Here is a 26,737-nt window from a genome sequence, read left to right as displayed (position 1 = left end):
ACACGCACACATCGGCTCTTTCGCTCGCTTCTTTCTTTCTTTCTCTCCGTGTGATTTTCACGCTCCCCCCTCCTTCCTTCGCCTCCCACCTTGAACTTGAATGCTATTTTTTTTTTTGTATTTTCAATTATATACTATTTAACATTGTGCCGGTGTAGTATGCGCGAAAAAAGTCAAGATTCCCAGGGATAGATTGGGTGAAATTTCCGGCACAATGGGCCGAGAGTGAAAATTCGGCCGAAAATCGGGAGAAATCGTTTACACGTATTTTGACCGAATCGGGGACACCGCGTTCGCGTACTTACTTTGTACTACATATTATTCGTATGTGTACCTACTTACCGAGACATCGTAAATATATATATATATGTCACGTGTGCCCTCTCGCCCGACTCGTTTGGCATGCCGATTTATACATTATACACATGTGGGCCATAACGATCCAAGATTCCCATTATAAGCGCCTCTTTATCTTATACATATACACTATTATATATTACACACGTTTTGTACATACGCTCGAATTTCGATATTATACCCGTGATGGGAGTTATTGTAATTCCAATTTGGTACTGTATACGGATGTACCCGTAAGTTATCTCTTTCCCTCTCTCTGTAGTTACACAGAGTAGGTATATGTACAACCTAGGTATACCTGTACGATGTTATAGCGGTGGATCTGCGCTGGGTCCCTCTACATATATATACACATGTATAATGTACAAGCATGTACTTATACTGCAGCTTTTACCACCACCAATAGGCAGTTACCACCACGAGGTCGGTCTTATCGGTAAGGAGTTCTCTCTCGCGGCGATCGGCGAGAGAGAGCGTTCACCAATCGAGGCGCCGCTTATGACTGCGTGGCCGGGGTACCACGCACGGCACCTCATCTCGCCGCAGTAGCACATGCCGCGTCCGTCCGTCCGACTATCCGTCCGTCTGTGCGTCTCATCTAGTCGGACAGGTACCATCCACCCGAACGGCCGGAAGGATGACGAGAGGAGCGTAGAGTAACACATTGCAACCATTTCTTCAACACCCGCGATCCATTATAAATATTTCGTCTCGTCAATCGCCCTATAAGTGTGTGTGTGTGTGTGTGCGCGCGTGTATATGATAAATCGCCGATACCGATTTTCACGACCGAGTTCTTTTTTTTTTTTTTTTTTTACCGGTTCGTACACTCGTTCAGTGCCGTATTTATGCCGAATCAGTGCAAACGAGGTTTCGGCGCTTCAACGAGTATCAGTTTAAAATCTCTTCTTTTTTTCATCTCGTACAAGTGTGACGACATTGCATTGTCATTATTGTCCGCATTTAAACGCTCAAAGTGCACGAAACGACATTATGCGCATCGATAACTGAGCATCGCATTTTTTCTCGTTGTTGTTGTTGTTGTTGTTGTTTTTATATAAATTTGTTCTCGTTACGTTTTGTTTGGTTCATCCCAACGGAGGACACATTTTCCAAGGTACGTCTCAACTGAAAACTGGTCACCACCCCACAAGCACTTTCTCCGTCCCTTTTTATTCCCCCCCTTCCAAATGACACATGTAAAAAGATTCGAACGAAAGAAATAAAAAAAAAATAAAAAAATTCCGCGCTATAGGTAACAGGTTGGCGAGGCCCGTGCGGCGCGGTGGGTGTAAAAACCCGCTACGCAGGGGCCCTCGAAATTCGCAAATGACCCAGAAACGTGATTTACCCGTCCACGTTTATGATACACCGATCGCGCGGCTACATCTTATACAGTAAGTATGCGCGTGCGTGCACCGAGCGGCTTATTAAACCCGGAAGTGCTTCGCACCGCGGGTAGCCGCAACAACTGCTCTCTCTCTCTCTGTGTGTGTATATACAAGTAGTTGGCAATCGAAATCGGCGCGCGCGACCGTACAAGTATACCTTGTAGCTTGACCGTAAAGCTGTATGAAGGAAAAAAAAGAGAGAAAAAAAAAAAAAACAGTCTCCTCTCGCGGGGAGAAAGCGCGCGTATACATAGCTGCGTGCGCTTCCAAACATTTATATGTATATATACTATATATTACACACCAAATGAGCCGAGAAAAGAGAGAGAGAGAGAGATCGGTAGTCGGTAGGTACAGCGCAGACAGAGAAAGGAGTAGGAATCGATCGGTATGCTCCGGCGCGCATAGACACCGATTTCCCAATGGCCTGCTTACTGTAATCCATGTACTTGTACACTTATACATGTACAGGATATCAATTTTTTAGGCAACTCGTGCAGCCACCGCGTACCCGCGTCTTTGTAAAAGTACACACGCTCACAGAGAGCTGCAATTTCGCTCATTATTCACTTAAGCGGAAAATCGTGGTCTCGGCCTCCGGCTTCCCAATGCCCTCCTTGTTCGGCTCGTCAATTTTCCTTCGTCCGATCGATCGAATTGCAGTTAGCGAGTGAAATATGCGCCGGAAACAAAAAAAACAAAAAAAAAAAAAAACTGTTACTCACTAAGAGAAAGCGGAAAACGAGAGAGAGAGAGAGAGGTATGCTAATAAAGATGCGGCGACTATGCAGAGATAATCTAAAATTCCTCGTGGGTTCGGCGCTTGGGAAAATTACACGTATATATTTGTATACGTACGTACGAATGGTATTTGGGCGCAAAACGCGCGCTACGGTGTGAATACGGACACTTGATGAATAGACAGTTTTTAGTAACGGTTGACAACAAGTTGCCGTAGACAGGTATATACCGGACACGGAATATATCGGTTTGAGCCAACAGGTTTCTTCAAGTTATGCGTGTTGTTTAAACACACTCCTTGGATGCGCCGCGCGCGCTCATTGTCATTATCACCCTTACCGAGCAAATTTTTTTCCCTTTTTTTTTTTTTTCTCCAAAGGTACAAGCCTGCTTGTGTACCTTCCCAATATATACACGTAGTCATGTACCCGTAATCTTTTCCCGCGTAATGTACGCGATTTTGCGCGTCATTGGCACTTTGGACAAGTGGTGAAAACGTAATCACGCGCTTTTTTACCTGGTGCGTGTTTGTCTTTGCACTTTTTTTTTTTTTTTTTTTTTTTTCGACAAACAGTATACGGCTGGCGTGCAAATGCGTGTACTGTTATGTACACATACCTCATGCCTGTTGAGTCGTTTGATGGAGTGAACGATGTGGGGGGGATGGACTATAAGCTTTTGCATTTGGTATGTTTGGCAAACGGTTTTATAAACCACAATTCTATTTCGGATAAAGTGCAACTGTGATATGCGACCTTCTGTAACCTTGAACGTCCCAAAAAAAAATGTTTAACGACATGTTGGTCGATAAAAGTGTATTTTTTCCGTTTAGGGAGCGATGGGGGGGTGATTTTACACAGAAAAATAAAAGTGTATGGAACAAAAATGATTTTTTCGCCGTTACTGCTTATTTTTGCTGATAAAAAAAAAGTAAGGCTCATTTGTGCCAAAGACAAACCATATTTTGATACTCAAATAGCAAAGATAAATTCCGCCTTCCTGCATTGTACGGAGGGCAAACTGATCACTTTGCGCACGAGCTTGCAAGTACAGATACACCAATTTAAAGCACCCGAAATTGATATAATTGCCCATTAATAAGCAACACATCCAATCCTTGAAAATCGCCAACTTTTTGCACCATAATATGTAGTAGCACAATCTGTGTACCTTTAAAGTATGAGCATCAGCTCAATTATGTACTGCACTATTCCATAGCACCGTTTAATTTGTACAGATGGTGCGTCAAAAAGTGATGTACGTGCTGGTCACCCTCTTCGCCGTGACTTTGGCATCGGTTTTACATCCATTGCAACCCAAAGGTAAGTAGGTGGTACACAGTCAACGCGCGTAAAAACACACATTCCACTTGGCAACACACACACACACACATAATAAAAATAATATGTATATACATGTTTAAAAGCTACGAGATGGGCCGTGTGTTTTGTTGCGCAGGTAGAAAGTTATTCGGCGGCTACCGAATAGCACCAAAGGCCTGCCGGCCGGAGAATCCAGGTCGGCTAAAGTCCGAGGCGCGCGCGATCTGCATGTTCAACTACGAGTGCAGCAGCCACGGGGGCGAGGTCGTCGGCACGTGCATGGACGGCTTCCTCTTCGGCGCCTGCTGCCAACTGCCCGCCGGCGCCCACGACAGGACCACCACCACCACCGACGCCCACCACGCGGTCGACCACGTCCCCGATCTGCCGATTCTCCTCAACCCCGACGGCACGCCCCTCGGCCCGACCACCGACAAGCCCCAACTGACCGAGGACACCTTCTCCACCCTCCTCGGGCCCGACGACGCCCTCGACGACCTCAAGCTCCCCTCCCTCATCGGCCACTCGGGCAACGACATCACCGACGAGCCCCACCGGGTCACGCCAGCCGTCAACCCCGTGACCACGCTCCTCAGCCCCGACCAGATCCTCCAGGTGGCCGACCCCGTTGACCAGCTCCCGGCCCTCTTCTCGCACGGCTTGCCCAAGAACAACGGCACCGCCAGCACCCACAACGCCAACGGCACGCTCGTCGACACTATTCTCCTGAACGAGAACGGCACGGCCATCGAGCACGGCTCGGACGACCCGGACGAGCTGTTCCGGCCCACGAGGCTGGGTGATACCCACACCCCGTCCATGGGGTTGGAGCCCAAGACGGCCACCACGAGGATCAATGGGTACGAGGAGAAGAGCACGAGGCCGATGCAATCGGTGGAGGCGACGACTCCGTTGGGCTTGAGCACGAGGAGCGGGGAGGACGAGGAGCTGGTGCGGGTGCCGACCATCACGTACGCCGGGCAACCGGCCAACGAGAAGAAGCACGAGGAGACGGACCGGGAGGAGATTGCCATCAACCACATCATCTCGATACTCAACGACACCAAGACCACCAAGGCTGCTTTGGGTCAGTTTTTTTTTTTTCCCCCCCCCATCTTTGTTTCTTTAAGCTCATCCTGGGCCCTCGGTTTCACTCTGGACTAGAATTTTGTGCTCGAATGATATCCTGTGTTGATTTGCGGATTGAGAAAAAAAAAAAAAACGTGTATAATATATGTATACGTATCGTCGCTTACATCGGATGGGGTATATATACTTGTCGCGTGACTTGTCTCGTCGTTCAAATATGACGGGGAAGAGAAAGCGGCCCCACATATATAGGAATGGCAACCATCGAGACACGTCTCTCACGCCGGGGCTCTTCTTGAAAATGCGTCCGTGTGATTTAAAAATCCGTGTCGCCGCACAAACTATCGTAACAGCTAAATAACAACGAGTTGATCACAATAATTTTATGCCGATGTTACTTTTTTTTCCATTCATTCTTATTAAGCCATTTCCTTGGTCAGCAGTGATCGACACGAACCACATTAACATCAATTGTCTGTTTGGAATTGTAGGTTCGGGTGGGCCGACCACGACGTCGTACAGCTACGGCAACAGCTACGGCACGGGTGCATCGGTGCCGACGCTCTTCAAGATCATAACGACGCACTCCCTGCCCCCGAGCACCACCGAGCCCCTGCCGATCATCGTCAGCAGTTCGTCACCCACTTACGGGCCGTCCTCCCTCTCCCCGAGCTACTACCACTACATCACCGACTCGGGCCTACTGTCGAGCAGCCCGTACTTCCCCTCCTCGGGCTCTCCACCGCTGAGCAGTCCGTACTTCCCCTCCTCGAGCTCCCCACCGCTGAGCACCTCGTACACCGGCAGCAGCATCGGGCCCACGACGAACCCACCCGCACCGACCGTCATCGTCCTCGGACCCCTGGGAACCGAGTACGCCAGCAGCACCCCCACCCCCGGGCCAAGGCCCAGCAACATCATAAGGAAGCCCCCCGGCGTGGCGACCACCCTCACCCACAACATCAGCACCGTCATCTCGGGCAACAAGCAGGTGCTCTCGGTCAGCTACATAAGCGTCGACCTCAAGGACGGGACCTCGACGGCTCGGCCCTCCCCCACCGTCAAACGGCCCTCGACCATCTACACGACCCTGACCACCTGGTCGGAGAAGCCCAGCTTCCACCTCCGGCCCATCTCGTCGACTACCTCTACCCCACCGCCCATCACCACCACCACCACCACCACCAACAGCTGCGACGACGACACCCCCGGGCCCGAGGACGTCAACAACAACTTCCCCCCGGTGCGCCACCCCGAGCTCGACTCCGCCCACCAGGACAACAAGCCCGAGATCGTCAGCGCCGACGAGATACCCAGCCCCGAGTTCGTCGAGGACGCCGAGCTCGACAACAAGGTCGATGTCTTCGTCAACAAGATCGTCGAGTCGCTCAAGGACAACTTTGAGAACCTCAAGGACGTCGTCTACAACTCCAAGAACACCACCACAAGCACCTCGACGAGGAGACCCGCGACGACGCAGCAGCCGACCAAGAGACCGTTCCTCGGGAGCCGGCCATCACCCACGAGGAGCAGCACGAGGCGACCGGCCACGACGCCCAAGCCAAGGCCCACCACGCCCCGGGGCAAACCATCGACCACGACGACCAGGCGTCCCAAACCGGTCAAGAAGAGCCCGACCCCTGCGACCCCGACCACCACCACCACCACCACCACCACCACCACCATCCAGGAGGCCAGCAAGCCGATCGAGCCCTCGACCACCACGCCCTTCCCCGAGATCACTTCCAACGCGGACTTTCGCACCAGTGAGTTTTCCTCCAATAACACATTGTAATGTATAGGTGTCATTTATGCGATGTTAACGAGAAAATGCTGATTGGTCGCAGTATGCGGGGTGAGGCCGCTGGTGAAGACGGGTCGGATAGTCGGTGGTAAGGGGGCGACCTTTGGCGAGTGGCCGTGGCAGGTGCTGGTGAGGGAGGCCACCTGGCTGGGGCTCTTTACGAAAAACAAGTGCGGCGGCGTCCTCATCACCGACAAGTTCGTCATAACTGCCGCCCACTGTCAGCCCGGGTAAGACGCATCACGGGTTCACAAGCCATACATATATATATATATATATATTTGTTTGTATGTGTATAAAAATTGGGTGGGGGTTTCAAGGTTTTTGGCGTCCTTGGTGGCGGTGTTTGGCGAGTTCGACATATCCGGGGAGTTGGAGTCGCGGCGGAGCCTAACGCGCAACGTGCGCCGCGTCATCGTCAACAGGGCGTACGACCCGGCTACCTTCGAGAACGACCTGGCCCTCCTGGAGCTCGAGACCCCGGTGCTCTTTGACCTCCACATCGTGCCCATTTGCATGCCCAACGACAACACCGACTACGTCAACCGTATGGCCACCGTCACCGGCTGGGGTCGTCTCAAGTACAGTTAAGTCGATTTATTGTTTTGTTTCCTCTTTTATACAACACCGTGCTTCCACCAAGAGAAAACCAATGGGTCCTTTTTCCTTTGCCTTAGACGGAGGCGTGCCGTCGGTGCTGCAAGAGGTCAAGGTGCCGATAATGGAGAACTCGGTGTGCCAGGAGATGTTCCAGACGGCCGGCCACTCGAAGCTCATACTCGACAGCTTCATGTGCGCCGGCTACGCGAACGGACAGAAGGACTCGTGCGAGGTGACTATATTACATATACATCAACAAATCACGTGATGTATATTATATATATATATATATATAGCATAGGGGTAGATCGGTATGGTATATCACGTATAGATGATACGCTTAATAATCATGTGTACCGATGACGATCGTCTATAGGATATAGGTATACATCATACGACTTTGAGGAGGATTTTTTTTTTTTTTTTTCGATCGCTTCGACTTCTCTTTTCTCCCCCCTCCCTCCCTGCGGCTCTTTCTTTTACACACACGCGCGAGAGCGCGCGCGTACATGCATACGTCCGTTATTCCAAGTCGCGATTATAACGGACACCAACATCACGTGCCCCACTACTGCATTACTTGAAACAATCTTCCACGGGTGTATATCGAGGTCACGGCTCTTATAGATCTAAATTTAAAAAAAAAATTAATGATATTACCATCTTCCTTGCGGGCGCTGCAGGTGCACGCGTGCGTGTCCTTCTCGACCGAACTTTGTCTCTTTCTCTCTCTCTTTTTTTTATTGCAGAATTATCACTTTTGACTACTTTTTTTTTTTTCTCCTGGAAACGATGGGTTACTTTTTTTTTTTTTTTTTTTTCTACAAACCGGTGACTCCATCGCTGTATGGCGATTGTCACGCGTGATCGATGTAACTGTATCGTTCGTAGTCGCGTTTCTCTAAAAGGCAAATCAACGTACGGCACAGCCATTACCAATACTCTATTAGCGACAAAAGTATCCTCCATTTGGAATGTATTAAAAAATAAATTGTAAGTGCATTGGGAAATGCGTTGTTATTCTTTGCTCTGCTCGGTTTATTGTGTAGAATCGAAATTAGTGGTCAAATTACTCTTAGCAGTACAAAATATAACGTAGCGATGAAGTTATTCTACTCTCAAAAAGGGGGAGTAAATTTGTCATTAGAAACAAACCTTTTTTTTTTTTTCATTTTTTTTTGCCACCAGATGTCTTTTGTTGATTGCAGCACTTTGATCGCCAACTAGTTTTCTTCAACCTCTTTTTACTTTTAATCACACTGTACGCTTTTTGCTCTCAAACGGGTCCCTCTTTCCTCCTCCTTTCAAGCTCCTCTATTGGTTCATTGAGCTTATCTATTATCCTCTTTTGGATTTTCAAAACTACCTTTACGTTTTTTCCCTTGTAACTTTCTCGTGTTGAATGTTTAATAATAATAAAAAAAAAAAACCAACTGGTAGTTTGTACCTTTTTTTGTTCCTTCTTATTCCCTCATTTTTCGTGGTATACAACTTTCACTTATTCTACTGCACTTTTATTTATTTTCATTTCCTGAGTAACCAAACTCATCTAACTGGTGGCGTGGCTGTAGAAATGTACACGGGCGACGAAATCATTATTTCCTCGAATGCGCCGCAAATACACATAATCGATCAACACGCTCTTGGTGATTTATTAGCGGCGTTTCCAACGTTCACTATGATCTCACGCAACTAGAAAAAAAAAAAAAAAAAAAAAAGGACACATTTAGCATAAAATTTCGTGTAAGGTGTCAATTGAACGAGCGCGTAATTTGTATAGGGCGACAGTGGCGGACCACTGACTCTGCAGCGAGAGGACGGCAGGTGGATGTTGGTCGGTACCGTTTCCCACGGCATTAAATGCGCGGCTCCCTACTTGCCTGGCGTCTACATGAGAACAACATACTTCAAGCCTTGGCTGCACAGCATCACCGGAGTCTGAACGAAACCACGACAAAGTCACAGCAACTTTTAGTCAGATGTGAGTTTCGAGCTATTAGAAGAGGGGGAGAGGCGAATCACGTGCCAATTGTAAAAAATGTACAAAGAAGAGTAACTAACTTGTTAGCGGTCCGAACGAACGTGCTTTGGTCGCAAAATTTTTTTTCTTTTTTTTTCTTTTTTTTTTTTTTTTTTTTTTTTTTTTTTTTATCTCCAGTCCGGACTGCACTTATGGTTTATTCAACTACTTGTTTGTTTATACATACATAAATGTATTCGTTTTGTTTATTTATTTATTTATTTATTCATCCAATTATTTATTTATGGCTTGAATCACGCAAAAAAAATGTGTGTTAAGTGCGCGAGCGAGTGTGCCTGTGTGTGCGTACGCTCGTATACATATATACATAGTATACATACGTTATGTATAAATACAGACGCATAAATAAATACGACTCGTTGTGTATTCATCATTAGTTGATTAAGTGATTATTTTTACGTTGTACTTTTTAAACGTGTAATATAAATGGAAAGATATAATGTATTTGTCAATTATATTTTCGTAACTCTGAATTAACATGTAATTGTTGTATTTATTTTAATGTCGATCGTCTATTGATTAAATATATTTTTCTATTGAAAGAAGTTAATAAAGATTACGTGTAAAAAAAAAAAAAAAATGTATTTTATTTCCTTTACAAACATTTGCTTCTTCATTCAATAAATCCCAGATCCAGACTCTACACGTATACAAGCCTCAACGAAAAAAAAAAGATACTATTGTATGATAATTAACGATCAAAATGAAAATTAACATTTTTCGATTTTACTTCTTGTATGTCTTTTAAAAACATCATCCAAAATAATATTAACGGTGCAAATGTTGTATCACCACTTCAAAGGTACGTTAGTTTGATATCAATTTGAAATCAATGACAATTAATTAACTTGATGTCGCGGAAGAGCGAAGGATGAGCTATTTCCTGTTTATACATATATGTATATATTATTGTTTTGCTACATACGATTTATTGTACCGTGCAAGTATATATAATCGAGCAAAGTTAAAAGCTATAGCGACACCTGCAAGGAGCAAAACAAAGCTGTCTCGATTGTGGGTTGCATCGAATAAAAAGCAGTAAAGCATCCGTACGAGATAACAGTAGAATAACAGCGCTGATGCTACAGAGTTTGACAAACAAATCATCTTTTAGAGACATATCTCTGACATTTGAAATGAAAAAAAAAAAATTCAGATAAGCCTTTTTTTTTTTTAGAGACATCGCTAATGTGTTCCATAAAATGTTTGAAAAAAGAAATTTGAGTTATCGGTAGTTTCTACGTGGTGAGCAAATTAAAAATCTCTGATGGGCAAAATCAATAGCTGGACACGTATACGCGCGCTTAAGCCAACAAGAACGTATTGTATCAGTAAAAGCAGGGGGTGAAAAAGAAAAAAAAGAAAAGAAGAAAAAGATTTCACGAAAGTGTTCCCATGCATACGAAATGAAAAAGCCACCCCCAATACCCGGGAGGACAAGGACAGCTCGACTAAACGAGTTGGTAACGCATGCGTCGTGTATACCATCCATCCCTACCTTGTACGTGGGCAGGTGGTGTTTTACGTAGGTAAGGACACGTAAAGGCACACGTAGACGGATGCTCCCGATATCTTTCATCCGTCGCGTTGCTCAAAGTGCCCGCGGATTGCCAAAGGGACACCCGTGAATGACCAAGCTCGGCATTTATTAGAAAGAAAAAAAAAAAAAGAAAAAAAAATCATAAACAAACTCGTTGATTCGGTCACTCGATTTCAACTGCGCGTTGCCAAGTACAGGTGCATTTTTGAAGCAGCACGAGCGTTTTCCCTCCGAGGGTTTCACCAACTAGTGGAAGAGATACAAAAAGGGGGTAAGTGTTTTCCTCCATAAAATCATTGTAATACCTTCCAAACTGTTTATTTATTTATTTATTTTTTTTTTTTAACTAATCCCACCCTCGTTTGAAAGAAAGCCCGTGTGTAGGTGTACGAGTCGTGCGTTAGGGGTGCAAAAAGGTTGCGGAGGTGCGAAGCATAAAATCGATTAGGGACAGCCGACTCGGATGACGTCCTTTGAAAAGCTCACCTGCGAGCTTTTACAACCAACGCACGTATATATATATATATATATATATATATATATATATATATATATATGTGTGTATGTGTATGCGCGCGCGCTTCCTTTTTCCAAGTAAGTATATATACACGATGGGCGTACTCGTGTTTGCGCGAAACACACCTGCTCTCCGATGGCATCGGGACGTATGCGTCACCAAACACAATCAAGTACATTGGCAGTGTATATATATACTTAACGAGATCTTTTGTGCGTTAAATTTTGATCCCCCGTGCGATTCGATGATTGCGGATGATTGTGGCTTTGCACGCACACGTACGCACAAATCCATAGCACTGGTGATTAACGAATACGCGTTGCGCACGAGGGAAGAAAATTATTGTAATTTGCATCCCCGTCCAATCATTTGTTTTTTTCTTTCTTTGTTTTCTTCCAAAGTTTGTGCCACTGAAAATCCCGAGGACAAAAAAGATGAGCCCAAAGCTGTGCGTCATCGCGGTGGTCGTGATCGCGTTGTCGAGCGATTCGCTTAACGGAGCCGAGGCGTGGGGTGGCCTCTTCAACCGTTTCAGCCCGGACATGCTGTCCAACATGGGCTACGGCGGCGGCCACGGGGGAATCATGTCGCGGCCGTCCGCGTATCTTCAGGTATACGTCATTGTTGTTTTTTTCCCCCCATATATATGTATACCTATGTGATCCGTGATGTGGAGAACGAGGTGGTGACCTTGATGGGGCGATTAATTATATACACGCGAGACGATATAGATTGGACACGCGGAGTACCATGAATATTAATAATCCCTTGCGCGTGTGCAGCAGGCGGGCTCGTTGAGCGAAAACAACTTGGACGAGGGGGCTGACGAGCCGTGTTACGAGAGGCGCTGCACGACCAACGAGGACTGCTGCTCCATGTCCGTGTGCATCAACTTCGAGGACGGAGGTAACCGACATACATCATCAGGATTGATATTAACGTGGTGTAAAAGTATACATATATATATATACGGAGGTTTACGATTGCAGAGTGGCCGGAGGGACGGTGCATGTTTGTTTACGGGCTGAAGCAGGGCGAGCTGTGCCGTAGGGACAGCGATTGCGAGACGGGCCTTGTTTGCGCCGAGCTCGCGGGCACAGACAGCCTCTCGTGCCAACCGCCCGTCACCTCGAACAAGCAGTACAGTGAGTCCATCGCGCGTTATTCCCTAGTATAATATACATCATTCTCCCGATGTGCGATGTGTGATGATTGATTTTTTTTGCGCGACAGGCGAGCAGTGCAGCATGTCCAGCGAGTGCGACATCGGCCGGGGTCTCTGCTGCCAGTTGCAGCGGCGTCATCGACAGATACCGAGAAAGGTCGGCTTTTTTGCAAAAACAAACAAAAAAAAAAAATTGTTTTTCCTTAGAACCAAGAAAACAATGCTCGATCCCTCGATTCCTTGCTTTCGGGGGATACTCATTTCAAACAAGGGAAATCATATCTCGCTTCAGGAGAATGCGTGGAGCTATTTTAATGAATATGTTCTTGATTCCAAGGAAAAAATACACCGTACCGTTAATCATTTTTTTTTTTTTTTTTTTTGGACAAATTGTTGTTGTTGTTGTTGTTATTGTGAATCAAAAGAATAAAATGATGACGCGGGGCGATGATTTTTCAGATGTGCTCTTACTTCAAGGATCCCCTGGTGTGCATCGGACCGGTCGCAACGGACCAGGTCAAAAAGATCGTTCAGTACACGACGGGTGAGAAACGAATCACCGGCAAAGACAGCCGGCTCTACAAGCAGGGATTCCCTTAAGCGCACGAAAAGACCCACTTACACACTTATCCTGTAATAATACCGTCTCTGACACGGACTTTCATTTTCTCCCTCTCTCTCTCTCTCTCTCTCTCTTCACTTTTCTAATCGTTACGCTCCATTACAATATATATATAATATACGTACACTTTTCTTTTTTTTTTTTTTTTTTTTCGATTAGTTCTTTCGTGCTGAAACAATGGTTTGTACGATACTATCAAATGACCCAATCCTAATCATCTATTACCGATCAAACCAATGATTGGTCGATTTTTCCTTCGTTACGTTACACCGATCTTAAGATAATTAACTAATTGGCGCGTGCCCATGGATTTTACAATTGATAAATTGACAGGAAAGAAGGCCACCAGAGATTACAATGTTGGTGGATGGAAAAGACGGGTGTGTGTGGAGGCTCGTTCAGAGATGATTATAATTTGCGTAAAGTGTGTACTATTGAAGCTAGAAAGTAAATGTATACACACGTTGCACGCTTTCACGAAGGTTACTTTTATTACACCTTATATTGTTGTTGTTGTTATCATTACTGTTCAATTTTTATGTGATTATGACTGAAAAAAAAAAAAAAAAAAAAAAAAAAAAAAAAAAATACGATACATATCAAGATTTTATGCTGAGTCTTCAAGATTAATCGTAGGATTATTAATAACGTATAAGCTAACAAAGCATGTACTGTATTGAAAACATATCAAAGTAAACTATAAGATTGCAAGCGACTACTAAATTATACATATATACATACACGTGTATAGTATGATAAATTGCGTCAGCGGTCGTACGTATATATTATATAATAGCATTCAAGTTTTAAATATTTGTATCATATGAATATATATATATACGTACATACATACATATATTATATTTTCTGAAACGTAACTTTTTATGAATCTGCAAGTTTTTTAAAAATTAATCTTTGCACTGCTACAACGATTTCACGTGTACCTAAGACATGACTACAAAAAAAAAACCCCCGTGTATCTCTTGTATCTATATATACTTTGTGTTTGCAACGATTTTTACGAGACTCTTGGTTCCAACGTCCTCGTTTCCGTAAACAATATTTTGTAAGAATTCAGTTGAACTAAACGGCATTTGTAAAAATATACAAGAAAAATTTTTTTCTTTCATTCAAAGAATCGACTGAATTTTGATTCGTTTACAAGAATTACGAAGTTTAATAAAATTAATTTCGTAAGGCAGCCTAACGTTTTGCAAATAAAAAAAAAGAAAATTCTTTTTTTTTTCGAATGAAATGGTAAAACAGCACTGATTAATAATAATTTCAGGCCCTAATCCAAAGTAACAACTATTGAAAGTATGTCAAATCTGTGGTATTCCATTTGAACACAGTGTACCTAACTGTAAATGTGTATTAATTACTTAAGCACATAATTGTAAGTAAAGTGTCTTCGTGGAATTGTAAAAGAAAGTTATGTGGAACACTGTTCTCTCGTTGTAATGCGATAAAATGATGATAAATAGTATATTTTTATCCCTGCTCTATAAGACATTAGAATGTTAAAAAAAAAAAAAAAAAAGAAAAAAAATTTTAAAAAAGTAAATAGAAGAAAAAAAAAAAAACGTATCAGTTTTAGCACATGCAAGCACGCGCACGACTGCACAAACGCGCACATAATATATACATACCTATAATTACCTATATAGCTACGTGGGTGTATGTATTCTAATGTATACTCATATAAAATTATATTTCAAGGCACGAGCAGATGAAGGGAAAAAAGTGACATTTATTTTTGGATTCACAATATTAATAGCGTGCGTTTGCACTTGCCTAAATTTTTAAATAACGTTGTTTCGTTTGACATATTTTCTATTTGGAGTTTAGATACCTCATAATAATTATGTAGTTGTTATGAAGTACTGTAGGTGTATATTAGAGAGAGAGACCAGTTGGATAATGAAGTGGTATAAAGTGGTACAAACTTCACTGACAAATAATTTTTTTTTTTTTTTTACTAAGTTACAAAATCATTTGATACTTTAAACTTGCAGTTTTAGTGAGTTAAAAAAAACAAAATCAATGAATATATTTTAATTAGCTTAACAATCGTTGAAAGTGAATCGTTTGTATTGAAGTTTTAAATATATTTCTATGTTACTGATTAAAAGTAACGCCAGGCTGTGCTTAAGATAATTATTGGAAAAAGTGGCACATTCCTATAATTTGTTAAAGTAATTGTTTTTCATCAACAGTTCATTATGTAGTTGGAATAAATTGTAGTTGATGATTTTTCGAAAGGTCTGACTGACGATGAAAAAAATTAAAAATTACAGAATATTTCGTTCTAATAAAATTTCTCTCCAGGTAAACATACTTGACAATTTTTGTCTTTTTAAAAATTCTCCAGTTAATACTTAATTCTTACATTAAATGTGTATTAATATGTGCTATACCGAAAATTCGCAATAAAACTGTCTAAACTAAAAAAAAAAAATTATTTTTACTTCATTTTCCTTGCTAATGCAGAAAATTATGCCTTTGTAAACTATTAAAATTTATTTTACCTTTAGGTCCGTGAAAAGTCAGGTAATAAAAAAATCATTTTTTACCAGATAATGTACATACGCGATGTTGCATGCCAACTTCCCGTAAAAGATAGATTTTTTTGAAAATGTTTACACAATGAGCCAACTGCATTAAATTGCAGAAAAAATTAAAATGAAATTAGTTTATTATACAAATATAATCAAAAGTAATACTATTTAGTTTGTTTATACTAAAAATCTATTTAATTTAAGTTAAAAGAAACTAAAATTACACGGAATTTTCCAATATCTTTCATATTAAATACAGCATGTTGCACAGTTTTTTTTTCTTTAAGACATTTTCAAATCAATTATCGCTTATGTACGTTATCAAAAAAAAAGCCAAAAATGCTTACGCATACGATCAGGTTACTTGATTATCGACAACGGATGGACAATACACAGCAGCATTGTAAATGCTGACATGATAGTAGGTATAACTGAATCTCCGACCGCGTGGCGGCATACGGTTAACACTATTCGCCAAAATTCATGAATATCGTCGTTTGTGAAATACCGAAGGGTTAAAACGAAAAAAAAAGTTGAGTGTTGATTAGAAAAACGATTTTTCCGCCGGATGCATCCACTTTCAATTCTCCCAACGATTCCTTGATCCGATCGCTGTTTCTCCGATTCGCTCCCGCATGTGGCGAAAAAGTCTCTGGTTAGTATAAATATATAGACCAAATTTTTATTCATTGTCAGAGATGTGTGCACACCGGCTCATGACGTAAGTCTATAGTCACCCACGTGGACGGACTCGGTTTGAATAGTTTGCTACGTTGTAGTAACTCACCAATCCCCGTACCTACAGGTAAGTGAGGTAAGTAGGACGTGAGTGACTTGCTGGTGCGTACATATTTTTTGTTTTTATTTTAAACAATTTTGTTAAAAACCAGTGTCCTACCATATTATTTGCGTTTCTCTCAATTCCTCTCTTTTTTTCATTTTTTCTTACAAAGGGTGAAAATTATGGGAAATCAAGAAAAACATGCGTTCACTGCTTTAACTTGATATAATTTTCCAACATTAATCAACTTACATACTATAATCTGTCCATTTACGATAAAAATTTTTTTTTTTCAGTTATAATTAGTTTGAACAGCTTTTCATATACTTATTTGCTCATTATTTTGTTTTCTCTTGAAAAATCCTTTTTCGATAATTCTTATACTGCGCATGCGCACAACCATAATTTTATGTAAATTTAAATTATCGAAAAAAATACTGACTTTTGCGAGATATCGAAAGCCGGACAGAGCCCCAGCAGACAGCCACTAAAACGTGGGCTTACGGCTTAGTGGCTTACGTATATAACTATAGTGGTCGTCGGGAATCGTGGACAGGTGGACAACTGTATTTATTTTTAATAACCTATATATGGTAGTAACATCTTGCCAAAGCACAAGTCAAGTTTACCAACAAAAATAGTCTTGTTTGCATTGAAAATTGCGTGAAATAGCTACAGGGACGCGAGGTCTTCCAAAAGTTTTAATGGCAGAGTTTGCTAAAGCTCAGCTACAAAAATACGGATGGATCGAGGGTAAGATATTATTTATTAGACGGTTAAACAGCCAATAGTTGCGTGGCCACATGATGACTTTTATATGCCACGTTACCTTCGACTGCATTCTTTGTTCAACCTGTAATTTTCGATAATCTTGCTTGTTCAGCTACTTAACCTCAAAGCTACGTCTTATTTGAATTTACAGTGTCATTTTTTTTTTTATTTTTTCGCATATACGAGGTACCTAAATGTCCATAGTTTGACAATGTCTATACTCATCCGACCTTTGTTGTATCATTACAGGCAAAGGTCTTGGAAAGAATGAGAATGGCATAACGCAGGCCCTAAAGCCTCAACTCAAGTTTGACACGAGTGGAGTCGGCCACAAAGATTCGGATTATCAGTGGTGGAGCTCCGTTTACAACAAAGCTGCAAGTAACATAGTGCTGGAGCAAAAAGCCGACCAAGTGTCGATCAGTGTAGCTGACAAAAATGCTGTGAATATCTCTTCCAAAGAGGGTCCAGCAATCGAAAAAGCTTCCCTCTACCACGGAAACTTCCTAAAGACCTCTACTTTGCAAGATGGAAATCTCATTAAAGACAGCACTTGCCAAAGTCTTCCTGATAAAGAAGAAAAAGAATCTTGTGATCCATTCCAAAAGCTGACAGACGAGGAGCTGTTTAAGGCCTGTGGTGGCCGGACAGCGCACAAAGGGGCGAGGCATGGTCTAACTTTGAGCGGAAAACTCAGCAGGATAGCTGAGCAGGAGGAACAGTTTCTTGCCAATGGTGGATTGAAGTCTTGTAAAAAAGGCTTACCAAAGGACGAGAGAGACAAAAAGAAAAATAAGAACACCATGAATAGTAATAGTCCTTCTACAGATGCCGAAAACTGTGATGATTTGATACTGCCTGTGCAACCTATTTACGCTAATGAAAATTATGTACCTTCAAAAAGTGCTATTAGGAGAAATAAGAGAAAAATGCATTCTCTAGTTCATCAATTGAATACTACGTGTATGATACAAAATGACGATGCTGATGGAGATGATGGGGAAAATTCCACTAAAGATACCAGCGAGGACAGTACATTGAAAAAATGCAAAAAGAAGAAGAAGACTAAGAAAATACGAGACGTTAGCGACACTTCGGATGCCTGTCTGTTGGACGATGATATCACAATGGAACCAATCGCCAAAAAGAAAAAGGAAAATATCGATTCGTCATCTTCTACAATGAATAGCTCGTGTGACACCGCAGATTCTAGTCACATTTGTAAAAAGTGTGACCCATTTTACGATTATCATAAAAAACAGTATGAAAAATTTAAAAATGGCGCTCTCCTTAGAAACCTAAAAAAAAGTAAAAATATAATGTCAAAGAAAGAATTTATGCACCACAAACAAAATGAAAATTGGAGCACAGCTAAAAAAGGAAAAAAATTGAATTCAAGAAGTGCCAAATTGAAAAAAAAAGAAATACAGAAAGTAGAAAAGAAGAAGAAGCTAAGAAATCTCATTCGACCAGCTAAATTGAAAATTGAATCGTTAGTTCAACGTACTGATGAAGCTTTAGTAAAACTTACTAAAATAAAGATTGGAGATTAAAGACTCTTCTTGCATTTAAACATGTTGAAATAATGCTATTTGTTTGAATAGCAGCCATCAATAAATAAAGTAATAATATTTGTACATATTCTATGTATGATACCTCTTGTTATGGAATATATCGTCGTTTTGATATTACCTAGTATTAATGATATTTAAACGGCATGAAGGACATTTTGTCTTATCTTACAGAAAAACAATAAATTTTGTAATTCACAAAAAACACACATAGACAATTTACAAGTTTGGTGAAGACTTTTTTGTAAACCTTAATTTTTACTAAAAAATGTATTTATTACGTATCAAATTGTAGTTTTTGTTACTACTTTACATTTACTGTGCAAATAAATAAAAAAACATACTAAAAATTAAAATCATTTATTTAAATACATCTATTTTAATCATTACAATTAAATGATTTTACTTTTCATCAATGAAATCGTGACTGCTCAAAGTCTCAATACATCAACAATTGTTTTTCCTCCTACATTAACATTTCGTTTATATTTATACTCTCATGTACTCCAACTTCACTTATCTATAGTATGATACATTACACACGTGACAAAATCGTGTTTCGGTTAAAGTACAAGATTCTAAGGCCCCCTAGGATGCATAAAACCTATAAATAATCCGTTTTTTCGCCAAGATAAAATGATAATTTGGAATTACTCAGAAAAGTATATTTGTTTGCCCATTATTTTATTCTCATAAAACTGAAATCATTTTCGTTTTACATGAGCGGTTCTTTCTAATAAATTTTTTTATTTTTCCAAACTTCTTCGAAAGATCATTCGTTTTAATTTTGAAGCACCATAAAAGGATTATTCCAAGGAATTCCTTGCTATTTAATAAACTTACGGTTTATCGAGAAAAAAAATTACTTCATCAGTTTTCAAACCTTACTACAAACTAATTCTCCATTCAATTTTCGCATTGTAATAAAGTATCGCACTTTTTTTTTATTTGAAACATTTACAACGTCAACACAATGGATTTTTCATTCGTTTTATTTTCTTGGAGTAGTAAAATTGACATAGAAAATTTCATTTGTTACGAAATATTACAATATCATGTGGAAGCATCTTGAAAAGTTTGCTTTCTTTACAAACGGAATGTCACCTTTGTTCACTCGAGGACGTCTCTGCATGGTATTATTGTATACCAAACTACTTACTAAGACTTTTCGATGAGAAAGAAGAAGGTGAAAGCTTTTCTATGAGTCAAGAATTCATTTTATGAGTTTTGACGCGCGGCACAATAAATTTGTCAAAAATTTATGATGACGCTATTAAGCATTGAAAAAAGTTTGTGCTATAGTTGAACCTATATCAATTTTCCTATATGGATTTATTTCTTCAAAAATTTTACAGTTTTTAGGGCAAGTCTCATATAAATACTAAATTGCACAATACTTACAATAATCTTTTTTGTTTCTGCAGTTCCTGAGCCCATAAGGACGCGCCACTCACAAAAAAAAAAAAAAAAAAGTTACTCTTCTAACGTTTGTGATTCAAAAAAATATAATTCTAGCGCATTCAAGTTTTTAACTAGCTACAGTTCTCTTAAAAAGTCAAACAAAGGCTTACTCACAACCGCAATACCAATCGTTGTTATCATCATTACTAAGCACATGTCAATCTTCCGCACTTTTTTTTGTTCAATTTCATTGAAACAACAATAATATTTTATGAACACTTTTTTGTAGATGATATTTCAATAAATTTTCGATTTATTTTTAAAAATTTCGTTGAATCATGAATGTAAAAAATAAGCAATTATATGCAGTTGGAATACGTAATACCGTTTGTCCGTTATTAAAAAATTATTTTTAAACCTATTTCAGTGCGATGTATAAAAGGTTTTTTAATGTTCTAAAAAAATCAACAGTCATGCATCAAGTCCTAGTTGACAATAAACTTGTAGAAATGTATACTATCAAACATTTGATTAACTTTCTAATCAGATCTACTAAAAAAATATATGTATATGTATTAGTATCGATATAAAATTCAATGGTAAAATAAATCCAAATGTAAAGTATATTTGGATATGAAAAATTGTACTATCTGAGTTTCAAATGAGTGTATCTCAAGAGTTTTAAACAGTAATTAATAAATTATACTGATGCATTGCTTCAGATGAAAATAAATTTGTTTAAACGTTACATCGCTTTCAAAAAGCACTGTTGACCAATAAATATTTACATTTTATCATCGATCCGTTTTCCGTTTTCAGTGGGACCAAAATAATACGTCGCTAAAATTCGTTATGTCAACTATTTAAATAATATCATCTTTTGTGGGAAGCTCTGGAAATTCATAAAATTAGTAATTTGTCGAAAAACAAGGAACAATAATGGAACTTGGCCACAATACTAAAAGCACCGAAATTATCGGGTCCTCTGAAAGCGAAAAGTTCAAGAGGAGTTGAGCTTTAACAGGTAAAATCTACTAATGAGATCAAAAATTGTTTCATTGCACAAATTAAGACTCATTAATACCTTAGTAATACCCCACTTTTAATTAAAAATCTTTAATTACTAACTATAGTAAGATAATTAATTTAAACAGCCTAATTTGGTATGTAAAATTTTTTTCTTACATATTTTCCTAGAAATTCTTGGATCAGTGTCATTATCACCTTTCAACGTACAAGATAAACTCGTCAGCAGAGTAAAAGAACGATTCATGAAAGACGTATAAAAAAAAAAAAAAAAAAAAAAAACATCTTTCAGGAACAACTTTGAAAGACGACTCATCTCAAAGTATTTTGAAACAATATAAGAAATTTGTCAACTTATATTATTTTGAAACGAGTCGTCTTTTAACTGATGAATCAATCTCCAGCAAAGTGGCCTTGAAATTCAACTCCTCGCATCCAGCAGTAACAATAACAACTTATTTCATAAACAAATATGCACCTCAGATCAACTTCAACGCAACGTGGTACCTGATTATTCCTTCGGCGAGGGTAACGAGATGTACAACCTATATTGTACACAAGCACACAATAATTCCATTACACACCGAGATAGTCACAGTCACCCTCAGACACACCGATTGTTAAACGTTCGGCCACTCTTCATCAAAAAGTAACCAACGCGCTTCATGCCGACCTTAGCTGTAATGGTGGCACGTTTCTTATCCACGGCTTTCGACGCCGTACACACGCTCGTGCCGTTGGTTTCCGCGTCCTCGGCTGCCGAGAGTTTCGACCAGATGGTGTTCATGGTCGAAGTGTTGATCTTGTGAGCCGTGATGACTTCGCGGAGGGCACAAGTCTCGAGCTTCCGGGGTATGTAACTGAAGCCATGTTGGTTCGCGGGCCTCAGACCAATCTTCTTCGCGCATATGCCCGTTATGTACACGTCCTCGAGGTGCAGCAGAGGCACCGCCAGCGCGGCTTTGTAGATACGCCGAGCCACGTCGAGGCTCATCACGTAACCCGTGCCCGACAGGTAGTTCGGATACGTACGCTCCGAGTACATGTACTTCGGGGTGTACCTGCAAATTGAATATAACGATATTTATTAATTTTTTTTTTTCACCCATCGATCGCTCGTTTATTCAACGATATACTCTTGCTTACGTACCATTTGTTTTTTATGTCCGTGACGGGTTTCGCGTTGCAGATGAGCGAGCCGATGAGGGTACCGGTACTCTTGGCTCGCGCTTTCAAGGCCTTAATGAGCGCCGGCACGTTGATGAACATGTCGTCGTCGGATTTCATGAGGTAGGTGATTTTGTCGCAGTAGGTCGTCGCCCATTTCAGCATCATCAACGACTTGAGGGTCAAGTTGTTGTAGGAGTCGTGAAAGTGTTCCTGGATCACGTCGTTGTACAAGTGGCTCTCGTCGACCACGTAGTCCTGGATTTGAGAGAACGTGAGCACGGATTTAAGTATAGGAGTGGAAAAAATAAAAAAAAAGGTTACATTGATGGTGTCGTTGCCGCTCAGCCCGAGCAGGAAGACAAGCTTGACGGACGAGTCGTAGAGGACGTCCAGGTTGGATTGGTTGCCCCAGGTGTTCCTGATGGTCAGTCTCGCGTTGACGTTAGTCACGGCCGAGCAGACGACGATGAGCAGGTAGGCCGACTCGCCGCAGATGTTGCTGGGGTTGAGGATCGCTGTCGTGTTGTTCTCAGGACGGATGTACGTCGACACGTCGCGCGTCGTGTTGTAGCTCCAGCCGCGCAGCTGAACTTTAGAGAATTCACAGGGGGAACGGCGTCAAAAAAGGCGTGGACATTTAAAAAAATTTTTTTTTTTCCCCATCACAGCAGCCGGAGGATTGTGGCAATGGTTTTTTTTTCTTCCACATATAGAAGCGACCACCATTAATAAAATGTATGCTCCAGTGAAACTCTTGCGTGCGAGTTTATTGCGACAACTAGCGTGTGTGTAAGTAATGCTTAATCAACTGAGCTGCTAATGCTGTACAATATCTACCCTATGCTTTGGCGTTATAATATGCAAATTAAACTTCACAGGATAGCTCCGTCAGTTAGAGGAGGTCAAGCGGATGTTTATAATTAATTCGTAAGGAGAAACGAGTGACGCGTGTATGGCATAAATTATCGTGTCAATTGAAAAAACAAAAAAGGTACTCTCGGCTGCTATGATGTGTGTGTGTGTGTTTGTTAAAGAAAATATTAATAAGAACATAACTAAGTATATGATTTTGTACTTGGAAAGTACGTTAAAGCGTGTGTTAAGTCGGAGGAAGACACGAATGAGTACATATACTTAGGGCAGAGTATGGACTGATATTTTTTTTAATTCTTTTATTCGGTAAAAAGTTTTTAGCCGTACTTATGCTTGAAAATTTTGTTTTTTTTTCAGGTGTACTCTACTCTTTCGTTGTAGCATATACATGAACGTATAATCAACGGCTCGGCGAGAAAAGAACTGTCTCTAAATTGCGATATTTCAGGAAATACTTGCGGTAGTACTTTAATCAAAAGGGAGAAAAGCTGTAGACGTACATTTTCCAATTGCTTATTTGCTCTAATAAAAAAATAATAAAAAAATGTCACGAAAGCCTGAATTTTTAATAATTTATTACTTTTATTGATTATAAATTACTTTAATTTTTAAAGTAAAAAAAAAAAAGAAGAAAAAAAGGTATTTTTTTTCTTGAAATATGATAGATAATTTTTCTCCTAGAGTCGTTGGCAAGATGTTGTACATGTATCAAAGATGTATAGCTGCGATTGTGTGAGAGACGGTATTAGTATGTTTATTTTACGATATTGTTATCGACTACTGTTGTGAGATTAACTCCACTCGAAGAATGCTTTTTCTCCTGTTCAACGCGATATCGTAAGTGATACGAGCCAAGTACCACTTGCGTTTTGCAAAACCAATCAAGTGGCTGTGTGACTCACCGGTTGTTTTACGCGTCAAAACATTGCTACTATACCTCTCGGTTTGTAGGTACATGTGCACGGAAAGCAAAAATAAAATGTTACAAATGCACTCATTGTCGAGTAGTTGATTATTTAAAAAACTTCGATTCAAATATAAGATAAAACGGCAATAATCAAGGTAAACGTCACATGTTATCTCGAAACTCGAAATCGTCTACACGTATTTGGAGTAAGGTCTTTGAATGTTGCGTCAAAAATTTATAAGTGATGGTCTCAAAATTTTTTACTGCACGTCACATAATACGTCTTTACCCAAGGCAATTTTAGACTAGTATCTAAAAAAGTTACACGTTTCAATCTTTTTTTTTTCAACAGGAAAATCAGCATTGTGTTTTATTAGTTTGCAATCTAAGTACAGCGGGGTTAGTATACTTTGGAATTACTTTACGCCAAATTAGTAAATACTGCGTAGTAGTGAAAAAAAAAAAACAAGAAGCTACATAAAACAACAAATTTAAGCCAATTAGATAAAAAGTGACAAAACGTTCGAAATGTCACAGCAGCGTTTGAGATAAAGTTGAAGTACAGTCAATTTTGGCTTATGGCATTGCTCGAAATGCTTATAAGAAAAGCAAGATAAGATACTTTTCATTAAATCTAAATTTAAATCAGTAAAATGCAATATTCGTGGTGACAACAACTTTTTGAGCAAAGCAAAGCAATTGCACGAAAATTATATCACAAATATAATGTGTTTTATTTACTTGAATTCAACTAAAACGTCAAAACAATATAAATCATAAAACATTATGCGTGAATTTAATGAAACTTTATATTAAATGAAAAAAAAATTTAATCTATACAAAGCTCATAAAGCAACAGTAAAAAATGCTTTTTCAAAATTTTCAAGTTAAAAAACAACTGCTTTAAACTTCGAAAAAATAAGAACCGAAATTTTTGGTGTACTGTTTGGTAACGTATAGTATTGAAATGTTACTTACATGTTGAAAATGTATACTTAATATATTGTCAACTAAAACCATGACGTAATCAAATTATAAGACAATTGATGTTTTTTTCTTTTTTTTGTTGTTCTTATAGTGAAAAAATTGTTATCTAGTGCAGAAGCATCAACAAATAGCATACCTATGGAGGATACAAGGTGACGTGTACCTCCAACAGATCCCTGTGGAGATGGAGTCTCACCTAAACCAGAAAACTGTCCCTGCGCCGAGTGATAAGCCGGGACGTAAAGCAACCCGAGACCAGCCAAAATCATAAAACCCAGGGCCAGACGTCGCACGAACGATACCTTGCCCTTGCCATTGCCATAGCCGTTGTTACTTTTGTGCCCATTTATACTGCTCGCTGGTGGTAGTTGCATCGGCAACAAGTGAACCCTGTCCATCTTTACAGCAAATCTTTCGTTAGGAATAGCAGGAAAAAGCATTTCGATTTTTAACGCAAGATTGATGTAGTTATTTGGTTACATCAACATCATCACTCTTGACAGCTACTAAGCTAATATATTTTGCATAAGTAAATTTGCATATCTGAAGCACATTTGAAAAATCAATAATGATGCATCAAGTTCAATTTCATTGGTACAGCTTAGTTATTTATGTACATATTGAAAAAGGGAATATTAACTCTATAATATGTATTTTTGTGACTCTTGAATGCGATGATTAATTTATGGAGTGAAAAACAATATCTCACAACGAAATAGCTGTGTAAATCATGGAATAATCCAACCACATAAAACGTTGAGACATGTAAACTTGAGAACAGTGCCTCTTAAAAATGATGCAAATTTAGATCTGCTGTAGCAAAAACAAAGCTTACCTTGGCTGCTGCAAAGAGGCTGGCCTGGCACTCGCAAGTTTTCCATTTACATCATCTTGGAAGGTATCCTGCAAATAATCAGCCACCAATAAAACAATCATTGTAGAAGGAACATTACACGCAACAATTACTATAAACTTAAAGGAGATTCCGAAAAAAGAAAAAAAAAAAAGTAAAACAAAAATACGTAAATTTACGTACTGCATGGCTAAAAATGCAAAAAACATAAATAAAAAGTGTACACAATAAACAAATGAATCATAACTCTTCTGGGGGGAAAAACGTATGTGTTATGCCCAACTGAACAAGCAAACTGACCATTGGTCAGGTAGAACCTGAGTACGGCCTCCTCTTCGGCACTCGGCAGTAGCATTTGTCGGGCAGAGTACTACCTCCTCTCCAACGTCAACCTCTTCCTCGACTTCGTAATCTCCGTTGTTCTGTTTTTTTTTTTTGGTATATGTATAGTAGGTATATAACACCTAATAGCAGTTTAAAGCATTGAAGATTCAAGAACTTTTCCTTTCCTTCTTCGATGTCTCTTCTTGTACTATACTACGTGAAATAGGTATAGGTATATATTAACCCACGTCACGCGACACGCGTTTCCGTTTCTCGAAGTCTCGATCCGATCTGCGATCTGTGATTCGTGATCCACCTGACATAGA

General features: G+C 40.1%; 4 protein-coding genes across 10 annotated transcripts; 3 read left to right on the top strand and 1 right to left on the bottom strand.

Annotated features, from left to right (window-relative positions):
* The first annotated feature begins 3,726 nt into the window (after positions 1 to 3,726).
* flz (transmembrane serine protease filzig) lies at positions 3,727 to 9,369 on the top strand. The gene is made up of 7 exons (XM_014364454.2): positions 3,727 to 3,811; positions 3,948 to 4,898; positions 5,392 to 6,666; positions 6,748 to 6,934; positions 7,025 to 7,290; positions 7,382 to 7,536; positions 9,085 to 9,369. Exons 1-7 carry the CDS (start codon positions 3,727 to 3,729, stop codon positions 9,244 to 9,246), a joined length of 3,081 nt encoding a protein of 1,026 aa, XP_014219940.2. The 3' UTR covers positions 9,247 to 9,369.
* Positions 9,370 to 10,889: 1,520 nt separating this feature from the next.
* On the top strand, positions 10,890 to 13,237 carry spab (space blanket). Of its 2 annotated transcripts, none has more exons than XM_023392886.2 (6): positions 10,890 to 11,156; positions 11,804 to 12,013; positions 12,188 to 12,308; positions 12,392 to 12,547; positions 12,636 to 12,724; positions 13,027 to 13,237. In XM_023392886.2, exons 2-6 carry the CDS (start codon positions 11,837 to 11,839, stop codon positions 13,165 to 13,167), a joined length of 684 nt encoding a protein of 227 aa, XP_023248654.1. In that variant the 5' UTR covers positions 10,890 to 11,156; positions 11,804 to 11,836; the 3' UTR covers positions 13,168 to 13,237. The 2 variants fall into 2 exon arrangements, with proteins under 2 accessions (XP_023248654.1, XP_014220011.1); XM_014364525.2 differs by having other exon boundaries at positions 12,185 to 12,308.
* Positions 13,238 to 17,090: 3,853 nt separating this feature from the next.
* On the top strand, positions 17,091 to 19,190 carry LOC106647977 (uncharacterized). Its single transcript, XM_014364568.2, has 2 exons — positions 17,091 to 17,281; positions 17,549 to 19,190. Exons 1-2 carry the CDS (start codon positions 17,233 to 17,235, stop codon positions 18,850 to 18,852), a joined length of 1,353 nt encoding a protein of 450 aa, XP_014220054.2. The 5' UTR covers positions 17,091 to 17,232; the 3' UTR covers positions 18,853 to 19,190.
* A 2,375-nt stretch (positions 19,191 to 21,565) lies between these two features.
* LOC106647924 (beta-1,3-galactosyltransferase 1) lies at positions 21,566 to 26,620 on the bottom strand. 6 transcript variants are annotated; one of them, XM_014364493.2, is made up of 6 exons: positions 26,388 to 26,620; positions 26,070 to 26,137; positions 25,371 to 25,632; positions 22,789 to 23,057; positions 22,448 to 22,722; positions 21,566 to 22,358 (listed from the first exon to the last, which is right to left on the bottom strand). In XM_014364493.2, exons 3-6 carry the CDS (start codon positions 25,630 to 25,632, stop codon positions 21,902 to 21,904), a joined length of 1,263 nt encoding a protein of 420 aa, XP_014219979.2. In that variant the 5' UTR covers positions 26,070 to 26,137; positions 26,388 to 26,620; the 3' UTR covers positions 21,566 to 21,901. The 6 variants fall into 6 exon arrangements, with proteins under 6 accessions (XP_014219979.2, XP_014219981.2, XP_014219982.2 ...); XM_014364495.2 differs by having other exon boundaries at positions 25,398 to 25,632; XM_014364496.2 differs by having other exon boundaries at positions 25,431 to 25,632.
* Positions 26,621 to 26,737: the final 117 nt, after the last annotated feature.

This window comes from Copidosoma floridanum, unplaced genomic scaffold, assembly GCF_036245765.1.
Source record: "Copidosoma floridanum isolate Cflo_tuat_1 unplaced genomic scaffold, Cflo_Japanese_pri ptg000012l, whole genome shotgun sequence".
Taxonomy (NCBI): Eukaryota; Metazoa; Arthropoda; class Insecta; order Hymenoptera; family Encyrtidae; genus Copidosoma; species Copidosoma floridanum.
This window is presented reverse-complemented; position numbering and strand designations above follow the sequence as displayed.